This window comes from Cyprinodon tularosa, unplaced genomic scaffold (assembly GCF_016077235.1).
Source record: "Cyprinodon tularosa strain WSP-4 unplaced genomic scaffold, ASM1607723v1 ctg168, whole genome shotgun sequence".
Lineage (NCBI taxonomy): Eukaryota > Metazoa > Chordata > Actinopteri > Cyprinodontiformes > Cyprinodontidae > Cyprinodon > Cyprinodon tularosa.
In genome coordinates this window covers 7747-27122 of record NW_024038513.1, presented here as the reverse complement: position 1 = coordinate 27122, position 19376 = coordinate 7747, and the positions used below count along the sequence as shown (strand labels likewise).

At 40.2% G+C, this 19376-nt stretch overlaps 1 protein-coding gene across 1 annotated transcript; it reads right to left on the bottom strand.

Annotated features, from left to right (window-relative positions):
• Positions 1 to 364: 364 nt before the first annotated feature.
• On the bottom strand, positions 365 to 19173 carry cmtm6 (CKLF-like MARVEL transmembrane domain containing 6). Its single transcript, XM_038281156.1, has 7 exons — positions 18947 to 19173; positions 16993 to 17094; positions 9969 to 10094; positions 8334 to 8445; positions 2911 to 3087; positions 1118 to 1216; positions 365 to 1042 (listed from the first exon to the last, which is right to left on the bottom strand). Exons 1-7 carry the CDS (start codon positions 19171 to 19173, stop codon positions 866 to 868), a joined length of 1020 nt encoding a protein of 339 aa, XP_038137084.1. The 3' UTR covers positions 365 to 865.
• Between the last annotated feature and the right edge of the window lie 203 nt (positions 19174 to 19376).

Sequence of the window (19376 nt, the reverse complement as noted above, 5' to 3'; positions counted from 1 at the left end):
CCTCATTAACCCGACTGGACCGAATGTTCCGGTAAATCCCGGCGAGGGACCACGAAGATTAAAACTGTAACAGCATCGATCGCTTTTCATTATCAAACTGAGGCTCCAGGAGAAGCAAAGCGCATAAAAACAGAAGAACCGAGAGAAAACAAAGAGATTCTGAGGAAAACAGGAAACCAACTGATCGTTTTTCCACCTCTGACATGATTAACAGACGACCGACTGAAGGAAAAGGTTTAAAAAGCTTTGCAGCTTTGCAGTGCCGCCTGCTGGACACAGAAGGAAAACCAGACTCTCCTTTTAAAGCCGAACCGTTTCGCCATTCGGGTCACGCCTCAGATTTCAGGCACAGTTTGTGGTTCTGATTCATAAAAAAAAAAAAAAAATCCTTTAGATTTAAGAAGAAAATGAACAAATATACAAAAGACATTTTACAGAAAATACATGCTTGATATATTTCTAAAAGAAAAGAAGGAAAATGGCACAACCTGCTGATCTGAGAAGGTTTCTAAAACATCATCATGATTTTAAGGCAGTTTTCGGTTAATATATTAAAAAAAGCAAAGCAGACAGAAGGAGAACCAGTCAGACGTCTGGTTCCCAGTGAAGGATTAAAAAGGTTTAGTGGTTTGATGGGTTTAGTGTCCTTTGATTCCTAATGTAATTTTAATAAAGAAAAAAAAAAGGTTTCTGTCTCAGATTTCTTTTTTTTTTAAACGCATCACCGGCGGCGCTGTGCTCAGAAACTACAGGGTTTTAGAGCACAGCGCCCTCTGGTGTTGAAACAAAGGCTGAAATAAAAAACGGGATCGACTGCAGCTGATGTCACGCTTCACTACATTCAACAAGGTGAAGACGCGGGCGCCTACTGCGCGCCGTTGGACTCTGCGGGGACGTCGCCATTCAGTTTCTCCACCTCAGGTTGAGCTGGGCCGCCGTTCGTGGTGGGCGAGCCCTGGCTGTTCCTAAACGGGTTACCGTTGGTCTTCACGAAGAGGCCCACGTCAATGCAGAACAGCACCATCGCCACGAAGCCAAAAGCCTGCCAGAGGAGACAGGGGGGGTTAAACCGGGGGGGTTGGGGGTGATGGACGGAGAGAGATGGACGGATTCTCACCACGGAGGCTTTCTCAACAGACGTTCCTCCGTTATCGGATGCAAACACGATGGAGGAGATGAGGAAGAGCACAGCAATGATCAAAGTGTACAGGAAGTCCTGCAGGAAAGAAGAGTTCATCAGGTACAGAACCGGAACCAAGAGGACCCAGTCTACCCCGACTGGGTCAGCAGGGACCGGGAACCATAGACAGGACACCCAGAGGGGACCGCCTCAGGGTTCCTGGATCAATGATGGACCGAAAAGACGCAGAGCAGTAGAGGAATCCTCCACGCTCCCATCTTTGGGTTTTCTACCTCAAAGCACAAAAATCTCCATTTTTTTTGCCCACTTTTTAAAAAATAAAACATTGAAATAACAACAAATATTGTTTAATTTTCCTTTGAGCTGCAGAAAAACATAATATAGGCTTAAAACTTTCCTTTTTGATAAAGCTTCTAGTTAGAGTGGCTCAGGTTATCCTGAGCTATCTCTATAGCTCTGCTGCTATAGGCTTAGACTGCTGGAGGACATAGGTATGGAAGTAAATATGTGCCATCAGAATTTGAATAAAAAATACCTCTGAAATTTGAATGTTGTATATTAGTGCTTACTTTTTCAGTATTAAAATAAATTCAGAATATATATTTTAACCTAAAAAAAATTCAATGTCATTATTTGTACATTAAAAAAAAATTCAGTGTAATTTTTTTTACATGGTTGCAATTTTCAGTTATTAAAAAAATTCACATTCCTATTTCAAAGTGATCAAATTTTCAATATACATATTTTTCACAGTTTAAATTTTCAGTGTTAAAAAATTCAGCATATAAAAAATTCAACTTTTCAAAATTCAAATGCAATATTTTCGTTGTCCTCCAATTCAACTTGCTCAAATTCACTGTCTCAAATTCAGCGTCTAAAAATTTGCTGTAAAAATGGCCAAGGTTACTTCAGGTCACAGACATTAGCAATGGATGTCCGATTCCAACATCCACCTAATCACGTGACACAACCGTCATATTGAAGAAGTACCAGTATCACCCAGGCTGGCGACCATGGAGGCGAACTCAAACCCAGCGGTGAGTTTAATGCTTTCATATTTCTGTAGTATATTTTATTTTGCGCAAGAAGTTTGATACATTATCTTAAAGTCTGATTTAAAACACTGGTTTGGGCCGTTGTTAATCTTACACCGTGTAGTGCCGGCATAGGTATGGAAGCATATTACCATCTGGAGTTCCACTATGGGGGAAGACCATGGACTCCACATTTTAAATATGTTGCATCATTTATTCTTCTTACTTTTGTGATTTGCTCATTTGGTTAATTTGTTTAATGATTGTCATTTAAGTTTAATCCTTAAGCTAACTGTTTAGTTATTTTTTGTTAAATTGGTGTAGATGTTCTCCCTACCTCTTCCTCAGTGTGTCAGTCTGGTCTGATCAGCCAGTATTTAAGTCCCCTTTGTTTGCTGTGTGTCAGCTCAGTTTTTTTGTTTGTTCAGTTAGTTTGAGGTTTAATATGTTTGAACTTGATATTTTTTTGCCCTTAGTCTCTTCATTTGACCTCTTTTAAGGGCCCTGAATTTTTGGTTTGGATTATTGTTACTTTGGGGAAATAAAACCCAGTTTTTTGACAATCACCACTGTGTCCTCATGCTTGGCTTGCTCAGTCCTTCGCATGAGTTGAGGATAGAAATAAATTATTTTAGAACCATAATTACGTTATTTATGGACACCCGGATGGATATCCGTTTGCGCATGAGCAGGACGGATGGCGTAGTGACACCAGACCGAAGCTGGATCTCTTACCACTTTGGGCCAGCAGGTGATGCCCACTCTCTTGTGCAGGGTAGTGGAGAGGAGGACTAAGAGCAGAGCGGTGAACAGGAAGGCCGTGCAGCTCACAAACTCAAAGAAGTAGAGAGGGGAGCAGCTACTGCAGCTGGTGACGGTCTCCTCCAGGACAAAGGCCACCAGGGAGAAGAGCTGCAGGAGAAACATGAGAGTCAGAGCAAAGTTCTGCCACCAGGGGGGCGACACAGCCAGCCTCCAAAGGAGAAATGAGCCGACCTGCAGAAAGTGAGGTGCGGATGTGATAAAGGTCCGGTTATTCAGCGGTTCTGGTTCAGGTCTCTGCTGCATCTACAGCAGGAACCAGACTAACGCCTCCAGCTCTGAAAACACACCCAGGCTGAAGCTGCAGAACCGCCCAGACAGCTTCAGGCAGAGCGGACCGGTTCTGGGTGTGTCTGAGAACAACGGCCCGACCTGCGACTCAGCAGAACCAGCACTTCTCTCCTAAACAGCTTCCTGTTTTATGAGACAATCAGATAAACTCATTCTAGATGCTATTATCTACACTGGATTTTATTCTCCGTTTGCTTTTTTCTGTAATTTTTCAGGTGAACTGGATATTTCAGATCATAAATGTTCTGTTTTGGTTCTGATGGACTGAGACTAAAACCCAGAAGCTTCTAGAGGCTGAAAGGTGAATCTATTTTACTGCTGGTTGATCCTGCAGACAGAAGAGAGAACAGAACCCGTCCAGAACCACAGAGCCGAGGATCAGTGAAGCAGACGGACTGAAGTTCTGATGGTCCACAGAACCGTCCCCTTGGCGGGAATCATCCAGCAGAAAAAAACTGAAGACTTCCTGTCAGGCGCTTCCAGGAAAGAGGAAGGCTTTTATTGTGAAAGGATCCAGGAAGTGGTGCTAAGGTTCTAAAGAGAGAGGAGGTGATGAGGAAACCGGATCCATTGGACCCGAAAACAGAACCTGGAAACTTTTCTTCAGTTCAGATGTCAGAACATTTATGGTTGATTGGGCCTGGTTAAATCAGGTCCTGCACAGAACTGGTCCTGAACGCTCACTGATGGCTCAGACCAGAGTCCTGCACGGCTCTGATTTTTCAGAACTATCCGCCAGCACCCATAGAGTTCAGAACCAGGAGCCGACCCGTTAACCGCAGTCATCAATTCAGTTTATTTATATAAAGCTAATTCAGTGTCCCCATTAAAACCCGGCTGGGACCGAACGGATCGATAAATAATGTGAACAGCTGTAAATCTGCCGAAGTCAGAATGTTTGCCTCATCGTTATCTGGATATTCTTCAATCAATTTATTGAGTTAATAAATAAGAAAATATAAATATATTTTAATTCATGTTGTAACTCTATGATACCCGCATTTATATAAATAATATGGAGGTTTTCTAGACGCTCTGGCTAAAGTTTCTCCTGGTTGTTCTGATGCAGAGTCCGGTGGGGGTTGGGTCGGGGGGGCAGATGCCCCCCCACCCCCACACCCTTCAGTTAGTTGTTGCAACAGTGCCGGGTCAGAACCGGCCCAGATCTGCTGATGCCAGACAAACGGTTGTGTCTGCAATAGTTTCGCTTCTCCATGCTCGGCTTCCTGCCGGATGAGGAACCAAAGTCCAGGAGGTCCACTCCTCACGGCGCCGCTGGGCCACAACAGAACTCTGACAAACACGGACCTCTGACCCGGTTTCAGAACCCAGCAGTAAGAGATAAACCTGCAGCAGAAAACAACAAAAAATCCACAGCTGCAGTTCTGAGTGACCTTCTAGAACCAGAACCAGACCCGATTGGACCCACCTTTCAGAACCATTTGGTTTGAAATTAGCCCTGATTAGTGATCAGGGGATTTTAATAGATTTGAAATCAGAATTCTGGCCTCTGACCCAGTTTAAGGTGACCTTTGACCTTTAGAAACGGGCCGTTCTTCCATTGAACCTGAGAGACTAAAACCTCCCTCCGTCCCCCAGAACACCAGGTGGTTCTGGATCCAGGTCCAAACACCATCAGAACATTTTACTCTGTTAGAACCAAACCGGACCGGGCTCCATTTAACCATCATACCGAAGCTGGGTCGGATTAGTTCTGCTGAAGCCAACCAGCACCGTAAGATGAAGCCGCTCATCAGAACATGGACCCGGTACCGAAGCCTCAGCCCAGGTTTGGTTTCATGTACCGACCCGGTTTCTGAGCCCAGTGTACGGTCAGAAGGCTCTTACTCCTCCTTCGCCCCCAGCAGCGGAACCAGACACGGACCCGACACTCGGCTCCAACATGGCGCAGGGCGTGATCACACCCCGATCTGGGCTGGTTCTGCATCCGCTGGATCCGGTCCGAAACAGGAGAACATGAGCGGAGGCCGATTCCCTGCAGAGGATGAGGGAAGCTTGATGTCTCATTCTGAGATGCTGGAGGTTTCTTCCTGTTCAAAGGGAGTTTTTCCTCTCCACTGTCGCTACAAGCATGCTTAGTGTGAGGGATTGCTGAAGAGTCAATGAGTCGATGCAATCAGCTGGTTTTCCTTAGATAGAAAACTTTGAATCAATCTGACTGGATGATCTGGTGAACTGGAAAGTGACCTGAGATGACATGATGTGAATTGGAGCTATAGAAATAAACTGAATAGAATGGATTATCTCTGCCTCATCTCCCCCATCTAAGCTAACTTACTAACCCGGTTAGTTTTTGTAGAAGTTACTAGTTACTCTCTTTAATAACATTCCTTTTCATATCGACAGAGCAGGAATGAAGCAACAGCTCCTCCTGAAATAAAGAGATTGATGAAAGATTTTCTCTTTGTGGTTTAACTTTTATTTACAGAAATATTTGATGCTGTGATCTGAAAATAGTGAAACTAAAATAAGATGCTGAATGTAAACATTTTCCCAAAATGTTTTTTTTTTTAACCATAATCGGCCTCAGCAGATGGCCGCTCACACTGAGCCTGGATCTGCTGGACGTTTCTTCCTGTTCAGGGAGTTTTTCCTCCCTTTGAACAGGAAACATCTTAAGGTCAGATCGCCACACGCTTCAGAAAACACCAGAAAGTACGTATTTAAATTCTTTGTTCATGACTAAAGGGACACAACTTGTTGAGGTAGTTTAAATTGTGTTCTTCATACAAAACTAAAGAGATAAAGGGTATTGATTAAAGGCCTGGTTATCCTCCTGCAGCAACGTGTCACAGATATTTTTGATTTATGCTTAATATTATTCCACACCACAATGCCAGAGGGCCAATCAGGAACTAACTAACTAGATACGGCCAAGGCGGTGAGGAAGTTGGGGAAGTTTGTGCGACAACGGAGGGACAGGAGGGCCAAAAAGAGCGGGGATCCAGGTGGAAAAAGGGTCCCAGCGTTCTCACGCACCTCGCTCTGCTAGCTGCTCCATCTTTACGAGTCGCTTTTCACAATGGCGGTCAGACAAACAAAACAAGCCGGTAAGGAACCAAACAGGAAATACGCATAAATGTAGATTTGACCAATCAGAGGCCTCCTGTCTGTTCTCACCTACATTTTTGGAGAGGTGTGGAAGAGTGTCTGCGGAAGGGGCGGGGCATATCTGCGTTCACTGCGATGCAGACGACCTGGTTTCTGAGTATAAATCAGCCTCAATGGTTTGCTGGTCTGACAGAACTCCGGCCCAGCGGTCACGGCTTAGAGCTGAGAATCCTGAGGTTCTGAGTTCAAGCCCCACCCCCACAGACTGCTAGTCTGGGTCCCTGAGTAAGACCCTTAACCCCACACTGCTCCCCAAAGGGATGGGTTAAATGCAGAGGTGCATTCCTCCAATGTGAGATTAATAAAGATCAATTATTATTATTAGAGCAAAGAGCTGTTTGGGCGCTTCAGGCTGACGCAGCAGAACGTCTTCGCTCACATCTGATCCCATCGCCCCATTTTCACAGAACCGCTGTTAAACGAGAAGCCGTGAAAACGGCTGCTTCCTGTGACATAACTGCTGAGAACTCAGAGCAGAGAAGAAGAAGTCAACATGGAGAGTATTTCAGGGAGCGGACGACCACAAAAACCGAGGCGGCAAGTCGAAAACATCAGAAAGTCACAGAGAGGAAGAAAAAAATAACTAAACCGGAGTCAGTTTTCTGCAGCAGCTGCAGACAGGAAGGAGGGAGCATTTCCACAGAAATCCAGGAGGCATTTAGGAGCTGAAACTTCCAGGAATCTCCTGTCCAGGGGTGATTGCTGAGAAACTAGTCCATGCGTTTATTACGTCAAGGCTGAACTATTGTAATTCTTTACTATCAGTAGTTAACCTTTAATAGTGCAAGTTAGCATTTTTGATCGCTACTCCTTACAAATGGAGTCCCCCTCCTTGCCTCAGTGAGCTCTAGAAGCACAAAATCTATATCCTGCCATTCAACAAAGATACTGCACTGGAAAAATGATCCACAAATCAGTAAAAATGTCTTAAATTAAGTGTATTTACCCTTAATTTGAGTGGGTAAATGAGATAATTAGATAACAAGCCCTTAAAATAAGACAAAGCAATTGTTTTTTTCCTATTCCAAATGAAAACTTAATATTAAGTGTTATTTTAAATCAATATCGTTAAGCCCTAATCCTATGGAGTGAGTTTTGTTCCATTATTGTTGCAAAGAACATGTTTTATAAATTTAAATTTGAAAAAAAAATGCAGTTTTTTTCTCTCTCCATACTTTAAACTTTTTTATTTTACAGGTCGTAAAATGTCAAATTTAATCTTTTATTTTTGAAGTGTACTTAAAAAAAAGGGAAAAAGGTGTTTTACAGACAGTTTCTTCACTTCAAGCCGACCAATAGAAATGCTTCGTCGTTCCTCAAACCAGAGGAAAAGCCTGACCTCCGAAATGAAAAGAAAGATCTGGAAAACGCAATTTAAAAAGACTTTAATCTGAAAAAAAATGTTTATATATATGAATGATACATTAAAATACTAATGCAAAAGCAAAATCTGAGAAAACAACAGTTAAAAAAAAATCTCTACTAAACCCTCTCTAAACTAAAAGTTTCATTTCTAGATTGCTTTTTTTTTTGCCCCAACTTTCAATTTCTAAAACATCTTTGCAACAATAATGGACCAAAATTCACCCCATAGATTCAGTCACAAAAAGTGAGAGAAACTGAAAAGATTCATGAAAACAACCAGAACATGTAAAAAATAAAGCAGATAGCTACAGCTAAAGGGAGGAAGTTTTAACCTCTAGTGTTTGACTGAGGTGAGTTCTACTGGATCACAAAGAACCGGACCTCACAGAACCAGTAGGATTCTCTCCAACATGAGCTCTTCGTGAATCGGGTCAGTCGGGAGGAGAACATGAAGGGATGGGTCGGTGGAGGTCGGGAAGAACCCATCCGACTGATGACATCACAACAACCCAAGCGAATCAGAACATGGCAGGAACTTTCAAACTCACCACTTCAGCGATTTTCAGGAAGAAGCGAGGTTTCCCCAGGACCTCTGTGCCCAAACAGCAGGAGTCTTTGGGAGTAGACACCGTCGTCGGAGAGTAGACGGACATTTTGAGGCTGAGAGACAAGAGAGAAACATCAGCGTCAGTGGCTCCAGATCTATGGTGGATAGATCAAACGCCAAAGCCCAACACTTTAGGATCCAAACGGATAATCCTTCTCACTAAGTCCCTTCAGAAAAACTAGCAGTCATTAACCCAAAGTCTGACCCGGTTCTGGTCCAGATCTAACTGGGTAACGGACCCAGGTGGGGGAATCGCATAGAGCCGAGGTTCTGCGGATCTAGATGCGTCCGACAAACCAGACTCAGCTGGAGGAACTGGGTTCTGGTTCCCTAGAATCCTGACTGGAACCAGGTGTGATGAAGCTGATGGACGTCTAAAAGGTGCTGAGCAGCCAATCAGGAGCTGTCCATGCAAACTGGACTGATAAGAGGGGACAGAGAGACAGGCCGAGGACAGGGGAATGGACAGTAGGACAGGGGGACGGACCGGGGACAGGTGGAACAGAGGAAATGTGGCAGTGGATTTTTGTTTCCTGAAGCGCATGTTTTCACAGCAGCCCATAAAAACGCAGAGGACTGTTTTTATTCAACATTTCAGGCTCTTATCAGGATCCCAAACCTGTTCTGTGACCAAAATCATCTTTATATTTAAACATAAAACAACATAAAATGATCAGACCTGTTTTCATCCAAAACATGAGGATCAAACTGATAAAAAAAAAAAACATTTTGGATGTTTTTATCTGCAGGTCCTGCTGCTCCATTCATCTCTACATTAATAAACAGACTAATATCAGCTTTAAGTATTTTATCTTTCTGCAGCTTCAGGGAGAAGATATGAGAAATCAAAAAACAGAGTTTAACCCTGCGAATAGAAATACATAAAAAGATTGGCAGGTATTGTCTTCTAAGGGGAATTCCTGAATCATCTGAAAGTGGAACTGAAAATAAAATGTCAGCCATGTGTTCAGAACAAATATCAACATCTGTCTCCACTGAGGTCCAACAAACCAAAATATAACATTTAATTAAACATCTTAGAGACCCACAGAGGAAACTCTGACAGGAATTTAACCTTTTAACCTGAAAGGTACTTCCGGCTTATTCTGGTAACCAAACTTTGTTTATAAATCTTCACAATTTGCAGACAAATGTCTGTATAAACCAGAAAAATCATCTTGGGGTCAGATTAATGTAACGATTGAAATAAGTAAAGCACTGCGGTGAATTCGGCTTCACTTTAAACCATCAGGAGTTTATTTTAATGGCTTTGAACAGATTATTTTAACCGAAGAGCGACGCGACGGACAGGAATAAACCCAAACCGGATGTGGACCGATCCTAAGATCCAAACTCAACCAAGTTAACAAAAATGTTGTTTCACAGACCAATCTAAGCTTATCAAAACTAAGAAGAAAATAAACTTTTACACTTTAGACGCAGTTTAAAAACGACACACCTTTAAAAAGTTTAGCGTTTTCGGCCTAAACTCGGTTAACTTTGATCCGCCGGAACAAAAAGTGGAAAAAAGCGAGAAATCAATAAATCCGCGATGTTAAAAAAAAACGAAACTTACGGATCTGGTTTCTCCGCTTCACAGGAAAACTGGTATTTAGAGTAAAACCTAACTCCGTCACAGCCTTTGTATCTGAACCACTTCCGCGTTTCTACAATTGAACGACCATGCGCACGACTTCCGGTTTAAAAAATAAAAGCCTTTACTCTTACTGTCACTTCTTGACTTTTTAAAATCAATTTCAAACAATATAATAAATAATTTTAACAATTGAAAAGCGTAAATGCTACAGCTGATAATTAAAAATCCAGGCAAAATAAATGCTTCTTCTCTTTGAAATAAAATGTATGAAATCAATCCTCACAGGAGTTTTTTTGTGTCTTTGTCTGAATCACCTTTGTTTAAAACAAGGCTATTTATCATTCAGTGAAGTTACTTATGTTGGATGGAGTAACCAAACATTTTAATCAAGTAAGAGTAGTGAAGTTTTATCACAAATTTTATTACTCAATTAAAAGTTTAATTGATTGATTAACTTTAGTGATCTCACAGTGGAGAAAAGTTACATGTTACATCAGCTCAAATTATCAAAGGAGAAGAAGAATGTGCCAAAGGAAGAAAAAAGGTGCATGGGATATATGCAGTTTATACAGTGCGTCCACGTATGGCAGCTTTTGAAAAAACGTTTATAGTAGGATCATTATTCAGGGTTATTGCACAGGGTGTTTACATTGGTATTTATATAGATGTATATTTATACTTATATTGCACAACTTATTGCGGTTGTAGTGTTGCATTGTAGAGTCTGGTTACAGCAGGGATAAATGACCTGCGGTAGCGCTCCTTCTCTCAAACAGGCTGTTAAAGGTTTCAGCTCCTTTAAAGTCTGCTGCAGAGGACAGGTGTGATGCATGATGCAGTAAAACTACTCCTAAAAGTACTTCAAATATTACACAAGTGTTAATGTGTAAATGCGGCTATATGGCAGCGTAAATTTGCTCTTTCTCTCTGTATATATATATATATATATATATATATATATATATATATATATAAGTACACATACTCTTCACTTAAGTAAATATATCGTTATACATTCTAGTTGGTTACAAAATAAAGTTTTTACCTGAAAAAATGCTTAATCATTTATGTTTCCTTCCTAAAAAAGCAGCTCTATACACATGAAATAAGGTATTTTTTCTCTGTTCCTTACTGAGCCATAAGAGGAAACATAAAATATACACATTCAGACTAGTTTGGTACTAAATTGTAATTTCAGACAGAATAATATCGATCGAACTAAACAGAAGTCCTGCATAAAAGTTGAATAATTTTTAGAGCTCTCGTCGTCACCAGCATTAAAGTTGCAAATAGCATTAAATTTGAAATAGAACCGAAAACATGATCAACATCAAAACTAAAAAACAAAAAACAAAAAGTGGAACGGATGAGAAAATGAATCGGATTCTTTACCGAGTCACTCAGAGGCATCAAAAGTATTCATGTTTATTACTTCAGTAAAGTATAAATCCTGCTGTTTAAAAGCAGTTTTGTAGAAGTTAAAGGATCAACTTCAGCTTTTTACTTCAGTAAAATCGTTAAAGTACCATTTTTAAAGCTACTTCATGTACAGGTGCTGGTCATAAAATTAGAATATCATGAAAAAGTAGATTGATTTCAGTAATTCCATTTAAAAAGTGAAACTTGTATATTATATTCATACATTACATACAAACTCATATATTTCAGATGTTTATTTTGTTTAATTTTGATGATTACAAATGACAACAAATGAAAATCTCAAATTCATCATATCAGAAAATTAGAATATTGTGAAAAGGTTCAAAATTGATGGCCCCTGGTGCCACACTCTAATCAGCTAATTAACTCAAACCACCTGCAAAAGCCTTTAAATGGTCTTTCAGTCTAGTTCTATAGGCTACACAATCATGGGGAAGACTGCTGACTTGACAGTTGTCCAAAAGACGACCATCGACACCTTGCACAAGGAGGGCAAGACACAAAAGGTCATCGCTAAAGAGGCTGGCTGTTCACAGAGCTCAGTGTCCAAGCACATTAATAGAGAGGCGAAGGGAAGGAAAAGATGTGGTCGAAAAAAGTGTACAAGCAAGAGAGATAACCGCACCCTGGAGAGGATTGTGAAACAAAACCCCTTCAAAAATGTGGGGGAGATTCACAAAGAGTGGACTGCAGCTGGAGTGAGTGCTTCAAGAACCACCACACACAGACGTATGAAAGACATGGGTTTCTGCTGTCGCATTCCTTGTGTCAAGCCACTCTTGAACCACAGACAGCGTCAGAAGCGTCTTGCCTGGGCTAAAGAGAAACAGGACTGGACTGCTGGTGAGTGGTCCAAAGTCATGTTCTCTGATGAAAGTAAATTTTGCATTTCCTTTGGAAATCAAGGTCCCAGAGTCTGGAGGAAAAGAAGAGAGGCACTTCATCCACGTTGCTTGAAGTCCAGTGTAAAGTTTCCACAGTCAGTGATGGTTTGGGGTGCCATGTCATCTGCTGGTGTTGGTCCATTGTGTTTTCTGAGGTCCAGGGTCAACGCAGCCACATACCAGGAAGTTTTAGAGCACTTCATGCTTCCTGCAGCTGACCAACTTTTTGGAGATGCAGATTTCATTTTCCAACAGGACTTGGCACCTGCACACAGTGCCAAAGCTACCAGTACCTGGTTGAAGGACCATGGTATCCCTGTTCTTAATTGGCCAGCAAACTCTCCTGACCTTAACCCCATAGAAAATCTATGGGGTATTGTGAAGAAGAAGATGCAATACACCAGACCCAACAATTCAGAAGAGCTAAAAGCCACTATTAGAGCAACCTGGGCTATCATAACACCTGAGCAGTGCCACAGACTGATCGACTCCATGCCACGCCGCATTGCTGCAGTAATACAGGCCAAAGGAGGCCCAACTAAATACTGAGTGCTGTACATGCTCATACTTTTCATGTTCATACTTTTCAGTTGGCCAACATTTCTATAAATCCTTTGTTTTTATTGGTCTTCAGTAATATTCTAATTTTCTGATATGATGAATTTGAGATTTTTTATTTGTTGTCATTTGTAATCATCAAAATTAAACAAAATAAACATCTGAAATATATGAGTTTGTATGTAATGTATGAATATAATATACAAGTTTCACTTTTTAAATGGAATTACTGAAATCAATCTACTTTTTCATGATATTCTAATTTTATGACCAGCACCTGTATAAAAGTCAAAGTAATGCAAACTGTTAAGGCCAGAAGCTTTACTGCTCTACACTATTAAAGGAAGATTTTTCTACAATTCTGGTTGATAACTTCCTTAGATTTTATTTTCTTTATTTTGTATATAATGGTAACAGCATCACATTTAACTTTTAATCATCTTGAAAAACGATTTATTTTGGTATGCGGTGAGCAACAAGTTGGGGCAGCACCGAGTCCAACCACAAAGAAATTAATTGTCTGGATGAAATAAATTATTTTTATGGTTTTTAATTTTTTTCTTAATACCAACAGGCCAGAATGAAAATGAGTTTAAATGAAACAAAACTAAGGAGTTTATTTGAGTAGAAAATAAAAAGTTACCTAAAGAATAATTAATGCAGTAAAGTAAAGATAGCCAACATTTCTACTTCAGTAAGGTAAAGAAGTATTTGTACCTCTGATGTCATTATTGGTGTTTTTCTACAAACAATAAATTAAGTTTGTTCCAGACATTTCCCCTCTGTTTTCTTATAGTTGTTACATCATATTATTGATATTTAATAAGAAAAAAAAATCTCATTTTAAAAAAGTACAGATATTTGTGTTCAAATGTGGTGAGTAAAAGTAAAAAGTCTTCAGAAAAATAAACATTCAAGCAAATAACGATACTAAAATAAGCTACTTATGTACAGTAATAAAGTATTTACTCTTAGTTGCCCAGGGCCCCAAGTTCCTGGGGGCCCCATAAAACTCTGTTTACATGTATGTTTAATAAAACTATTCCTTATTGTGCACATTAATTATGTTTTTGATAAAAATCCTTTGGCTAAAATGCCATCAGAACGCTGATAATATTAAGTGTGTCTCAGCTTACTTTTGCCGTCGCCTTTTTGGAAACACAGGAAGGAGCAATCAGCTAAGTGAGCTTAGTGCTTGGAAAAAATCTTTCATTCCTTTAGAGACAGCATGAAAAGTCAGCTGAGTACAAAACATAGAGAGGAAAACAAGAAGAAAAGGGACAAGAAGAGAGGGACACAACCTAGAACAGATAATGGATGTCTATTCTATTAACATTTCTCTATCTGGAGAATGGGGCTGTTCTATGTGCCCCCTGCCTGTCTTTGGGTAGGGCCCCATATTTCCTAAATCCGGCCCTGGTTACCTGACCCAGCTGGGTTTGGGGCATCCAGACAGCTGAGCTTCAAGCTTGACTTCAGCTGAGAAAAGATTTCAACTCAACACTGACATCTGCTGGTGGCTTAGAGACGGTGCCTCATTTCCTTATTTTCCATATTGTAAAGATGCAGTCTTTACAATATGTCGTTTATTTATTGATGCACATAGTGGCTTCTGTATTTTTCTGTACAAATCATAGAATATTTGTCCTACTCAAACAGAAGGGAAACACAATGAACAGAAACACATCAAAGATGCTCTGAAAAACCTGTTGATACCCAAACTGGGCGTTTGTCAAATCAGCAAGGAAATCCAAAAGACACGCAGAAGAAGATAACGGTGAGAAGATCAAACAAAAAAACATCATCATCCCAGATTTTGCTGGAGTCTCTGAGAAACTGGAGAGGATTTTCTCCAAACACAAAATCCCAGAACATTTCAAACCTGACAAGATGCTTAACCAGAGACTAGTTCATCCTGAAGATAAAACCCCCAGACCCAATCTGAGCGGAGTGGTGTCTGCAGTTCAATGCAGTGAGGAATGCTCTGATCTTTATATTGGAGAAACCAAACAACCTCTCCACAGACACATGGCCCAACACAGAAGAGCGCCCTCCTCTGGACAAGACTCTGCGCTACATCTACACCTGAAGGACAAAGGACATTCTTTGGAGGACCAGAATGTTCACATTTTGGACAAAGAAGACAGGTGGTTTGAGAGGGGCGTGAAGGAAGACATCTATGCAACGATAGAGTTGATTCCTTTTAATACCATCTCAACTCCCATCGCTGTGCAGGGTAGCAAAATATCTGTCCAGGTCAGCCAGGCCAACAATGACCCTTAACCTTTGCCTTTTCAGAGGAATGGGCCAATATCGGGTACTGCAGGCCAATAATGACCTCAATGACCCCTATTATTAAGGGGTGGAGCTTCTTTTACAGTTTCAATCTGCATGTTTTCTAATCCCTTATAAGGCTTTTGTTGGGCTACTCTATAAAAGCCTGGAACTCAACGCTAATCCAGACATTTTGAATTGAGAAAATTTCCTGGATGGGAAGCGAAATGTCTTCAAACTTGGAAAATAAAGTCCAGACTTTTGTTTTTTTAACTTTAACTTTTTGGAATGATCCGGATGACTGAGAATCTCCACCAGAACATAGAATATTTTATGTAAAGTTCAATATTCTTTGTGAAAGTGAATCTCTTCTAGTAAATAAGTTCACAAATATTTTAGAAGGAACGTTTTTCTTAAAGAACTTTGTTTGTATTTTCAATCACTTAAATTTATGAAGAAGAAAAAACGTTTGTAAATGACCGTAAACTCAATGTAACCCCTAGATATTATTATTTAATGTTTATTTTATTTATTTCTTTGTTTATTTTATTTATTTATTTGTTTATTTATTTATTAATTTTTTTTTTTCTTACCTTCTATGTCTCGTCTTTCTTAAAGTTATAATTTCACCAAATGTTGTTTATCTGTGCTTGATGTTTGATTAATTCTGTAATGTTACACGGAATTGCCAATAAAGCATTAAAAAATAAATAAATAACAGACAGGAGACCTCCTAAAGGTAGAAAAAATTACTTCACTTTTTATTTATAAATATAAAGACAGCAAATCAATCATATTTTAATTGCCTTTAATTACTTTAAATCATTAGTTATTTGATTATTTACTTCCAGAGGCGTCAAGTAAAGTACAAATACTTTGTTACTTTACTTGCATAGAAATGTTGGCTATCTATACTTTACTGGAGTAATTAGTTTTTAGAAAATGTTTTATTTCTATTTCTTACATTTTAAAAATAGACTCGTTAGTTTGTTTCATTTAAGCTCATTTTCATAAAAATAAATAAATAAATAAAGAAAGAAAGAACCATCAAAATAATTTATTTCTTCCAGTCAATTAATTTCTTTGTTGTTGGACTCAGTGCTGCCCCAACTTGTTGCTCACCACAAACCAAAATAAATCGTTTTTCAAGATGATGCAAATTTAAATGTGACGCCGTTACCTTTAGTAATAAAACTAAAAAAATAAAATCTAAGGAAGTTATCAGGATTGTAGAAAAATGTTCCTTTAATAAGGTAGAGCAGTAAAGCTTCTGGCCTTATCATGTTTTCCTGGATTACTTTTAGTTTTATACTTTAAGTAGTTTTAAAAATGGTACTTTTACTTAGCCTCGTGAGACCATCCTGATCTCGCGAGCTTTCAAGGTTTCCCTCGCAGATCAGTCTGGAGACTCTCCGTTAAAGAAAATTTGGAGCCGTTCACCAAACGAACGTCCAATCAGCGTTGGCTTTGAGGCGGGTTGAGGTGTGACGCAACGAGGTTCCCATGGCAGCGGCCCCGCTGTCTGGCTGAAGTTGTTTCTAGCTGTAAATTGTTGTTATTGGGCTCCTCAGGACTCCTGCTGGTGGACGTTTCCTGTTCATAAATAAAGGAGCTTCTCTAACTCACCTCTTCCTGCCTGGTCAGCACCCACCTCTGCTTTTACCATGCTTCTTTAAATAGACGTAGAGAATTTGGTCTTCCTCAGTCCAAACGGACCTCTGATGGTTTACAGAGGCTGTCAGGATCCCGTCGTCAGCGCCAGCCGTCAGATAGGACAGAATAGCTGATGTGGAACAGTCGGAGCCTTGCTACTGATCCATTCTGCTGATGTGGATCTTAGACCTGACCTATCCTCATCCTTAGAGGAACCTGGTCTCCAGGGAAGGTGGGGCAGCTTTAGCTGCCTGCTCTTGTGAGAGTCAGTAATCCAGTTAGGAGGAAGGCTGGACCTGTTTTCAACAAACAGCAAAAATGTTATTTGTGTAGAAAGTATTTAGCAAAAAACGACCACTTTCATATAGCCTCGTGAGACCATCCTGATCTCGCGAGCTTTCAAGGTTTCACTCGCAGATCAGTCTGGAGACTCTCCGTTAAAGAAAATTTGGAGCCGTTCACCAAACGAACGTCCAATCAGCGTTGGCTTTGAGGCGGGTTGAGGTGTGACGCAACGAGAAGCGCGACGGTTCAGTCTAAAGAACATGGCGGCTTCAGCCGATGAAACTAGCGTTAGCGTGGCTATCGAGCAAGTTTTATCGGAATTACAGAGTATTTCTTCACTGAAAGAAGAGCAAAACACTGCTCTGGAGGCTTTTCTCAGAGGAAAAGATGTTTTTGCTCTTCTCCAGACTGGTTTCGGCAAGAGTTTGATCTATCAATTGGCTCCTCTTCGTCGTCGCTCTGTTAGCACGTCATATGCTTCGTTGATCTGATTGGTTTATTTGGCCCGTCTATCACCAACATAGGCCAATCAGCTAACCAGTATTTTCGCCCCTTCCCAAAATTACTTCAACGGAAGGTTTCCAGATGGATATGCGGAGCAAATCCATCTCGCGGAGTCAGGTTAACTTTTACTGGAGTAAAAAGCAGAAGTTGATACACTAACTTCTATAAAGTGTTTGTAAACAGCAGAATTTATACTTCTACTCAAGTAGTAAACATGAATACTTTTGACACCTCAGTTTATTTAAAAAGTATAATTCAATGTAGCCTATTAGTGAATTGTGCATTATACATGTTGGTGAAGATTCTCAGTCACCCAGGTCATAATAATTCCGTAAAAGTTTAAAAAACAATCCACTGGACTTTGCTTCCAAGGTTTGAAGATGTTTCGCTTCCCCTCCAGGAAGCTTTCTCGGTTCGGTTCCATTGTTAGACTGTAATGGTTGAAACCTGTCTATGATTCTGAGGGTCGGTCGTTAAAGGGGGGATTGTTCACCTGGCTGAAGAGAGGAAAGTACCTCCTCTCTTGCTCCATCCTGAGTCCACTTTGACATCCTGCCCAGTTTGATGCTGCTGCTAAAAGATTTCCTGATTAGTCAAACCGATGCTAAAGTAGAACTTCACATGATGCTCCACATTCCTCATTTTAGGGAAGAAAGGGCTTCTTGTAGAATTTGTCATAAAATACGACTTTATTATCCTAATTTAACGACTCCAATCTCGAAATAGAAGAAAAATAAATCTCTAGTCTTGCCCTAATACTCTGTCATAGATCACTGCTGCACTTTAAAGAATGGAAATGTTCATTTTCTGTCTGAAAAGCTCTACTAAACGAAATGTCCTTTTGCATTCACTCTGTGCTCTGGAAAAAAATGATCTAGAGGTAAGTAAAAATGTCTTATCTTAAGTGTATTTACCCTTATTTTGAGTAGTTAAATTAGATAATTTGCCAATGGAATAAGTAGTTTTCTCTTAAAATAAGATAATTTGATGATATGCACTTGAAATAAAACAATGCAATTGATTTTTCTTATTTTAAATCTAAATGATCTTGTTCTGTTGGCAAAATGTCTCTTTTATCTCGTCAATTCAAGAACAAATGCAATTATTTTAAGAAAAAAAATGACTCCTAGATTTTGATTGAATACAAAATGATAATAAAAGTTGTTTAATTCTAATGAGAGAATAAACGCTTAGAAAAGTTGCAGCTCTGATTTAAATGTTCTATTTCTTTTTTGTCGTATTCTAAATTTTGAGTCCCTAAATAAATTTTTAAGGTTTTTGTGAATTAAAAGAGATTTTGAACTATTCGTTCTGGTCTCCAGCAGCCAGATGACTCCTCTGCTGTCTGCGCTTCCAGACTCAGCCGGCAGGGGGCGCCGCAGGCCGCCTAACTCTCCTCCTGCGATGCGCGCGCGGGTATAAAAGCTGGAGAAGGCGCTCAGGGCTGGAGAGGCTCTCCAGTAAGCCACAGGAGGAGGAGGATGAGGAGGAGGATGAAGCTGCGGAGCTGATCTCAGTTCAGCAGCTTTGGGCTGAAACTGGAAACTTTCGGATGTTTTTTGTCGAGCTGAAGCTTTTTCTCTCATCTTAGCAGGTAAAACTGAGCAAAGTCTCCTCCTGCTGCCTGCTGCATGTCCTTCTCCCTGCTCTGATCAGAGCATTAATCCATGCATGCTTCTCTTTGTTTGCTCTGGAGGATCCAGTTTTACTCCAGTGAGTTTCTGCAACCTTCAGCTGGACAGAAAACCTCTGATCTGGATTTGGTCTCCTGCTCAGATCTTTGATGGTT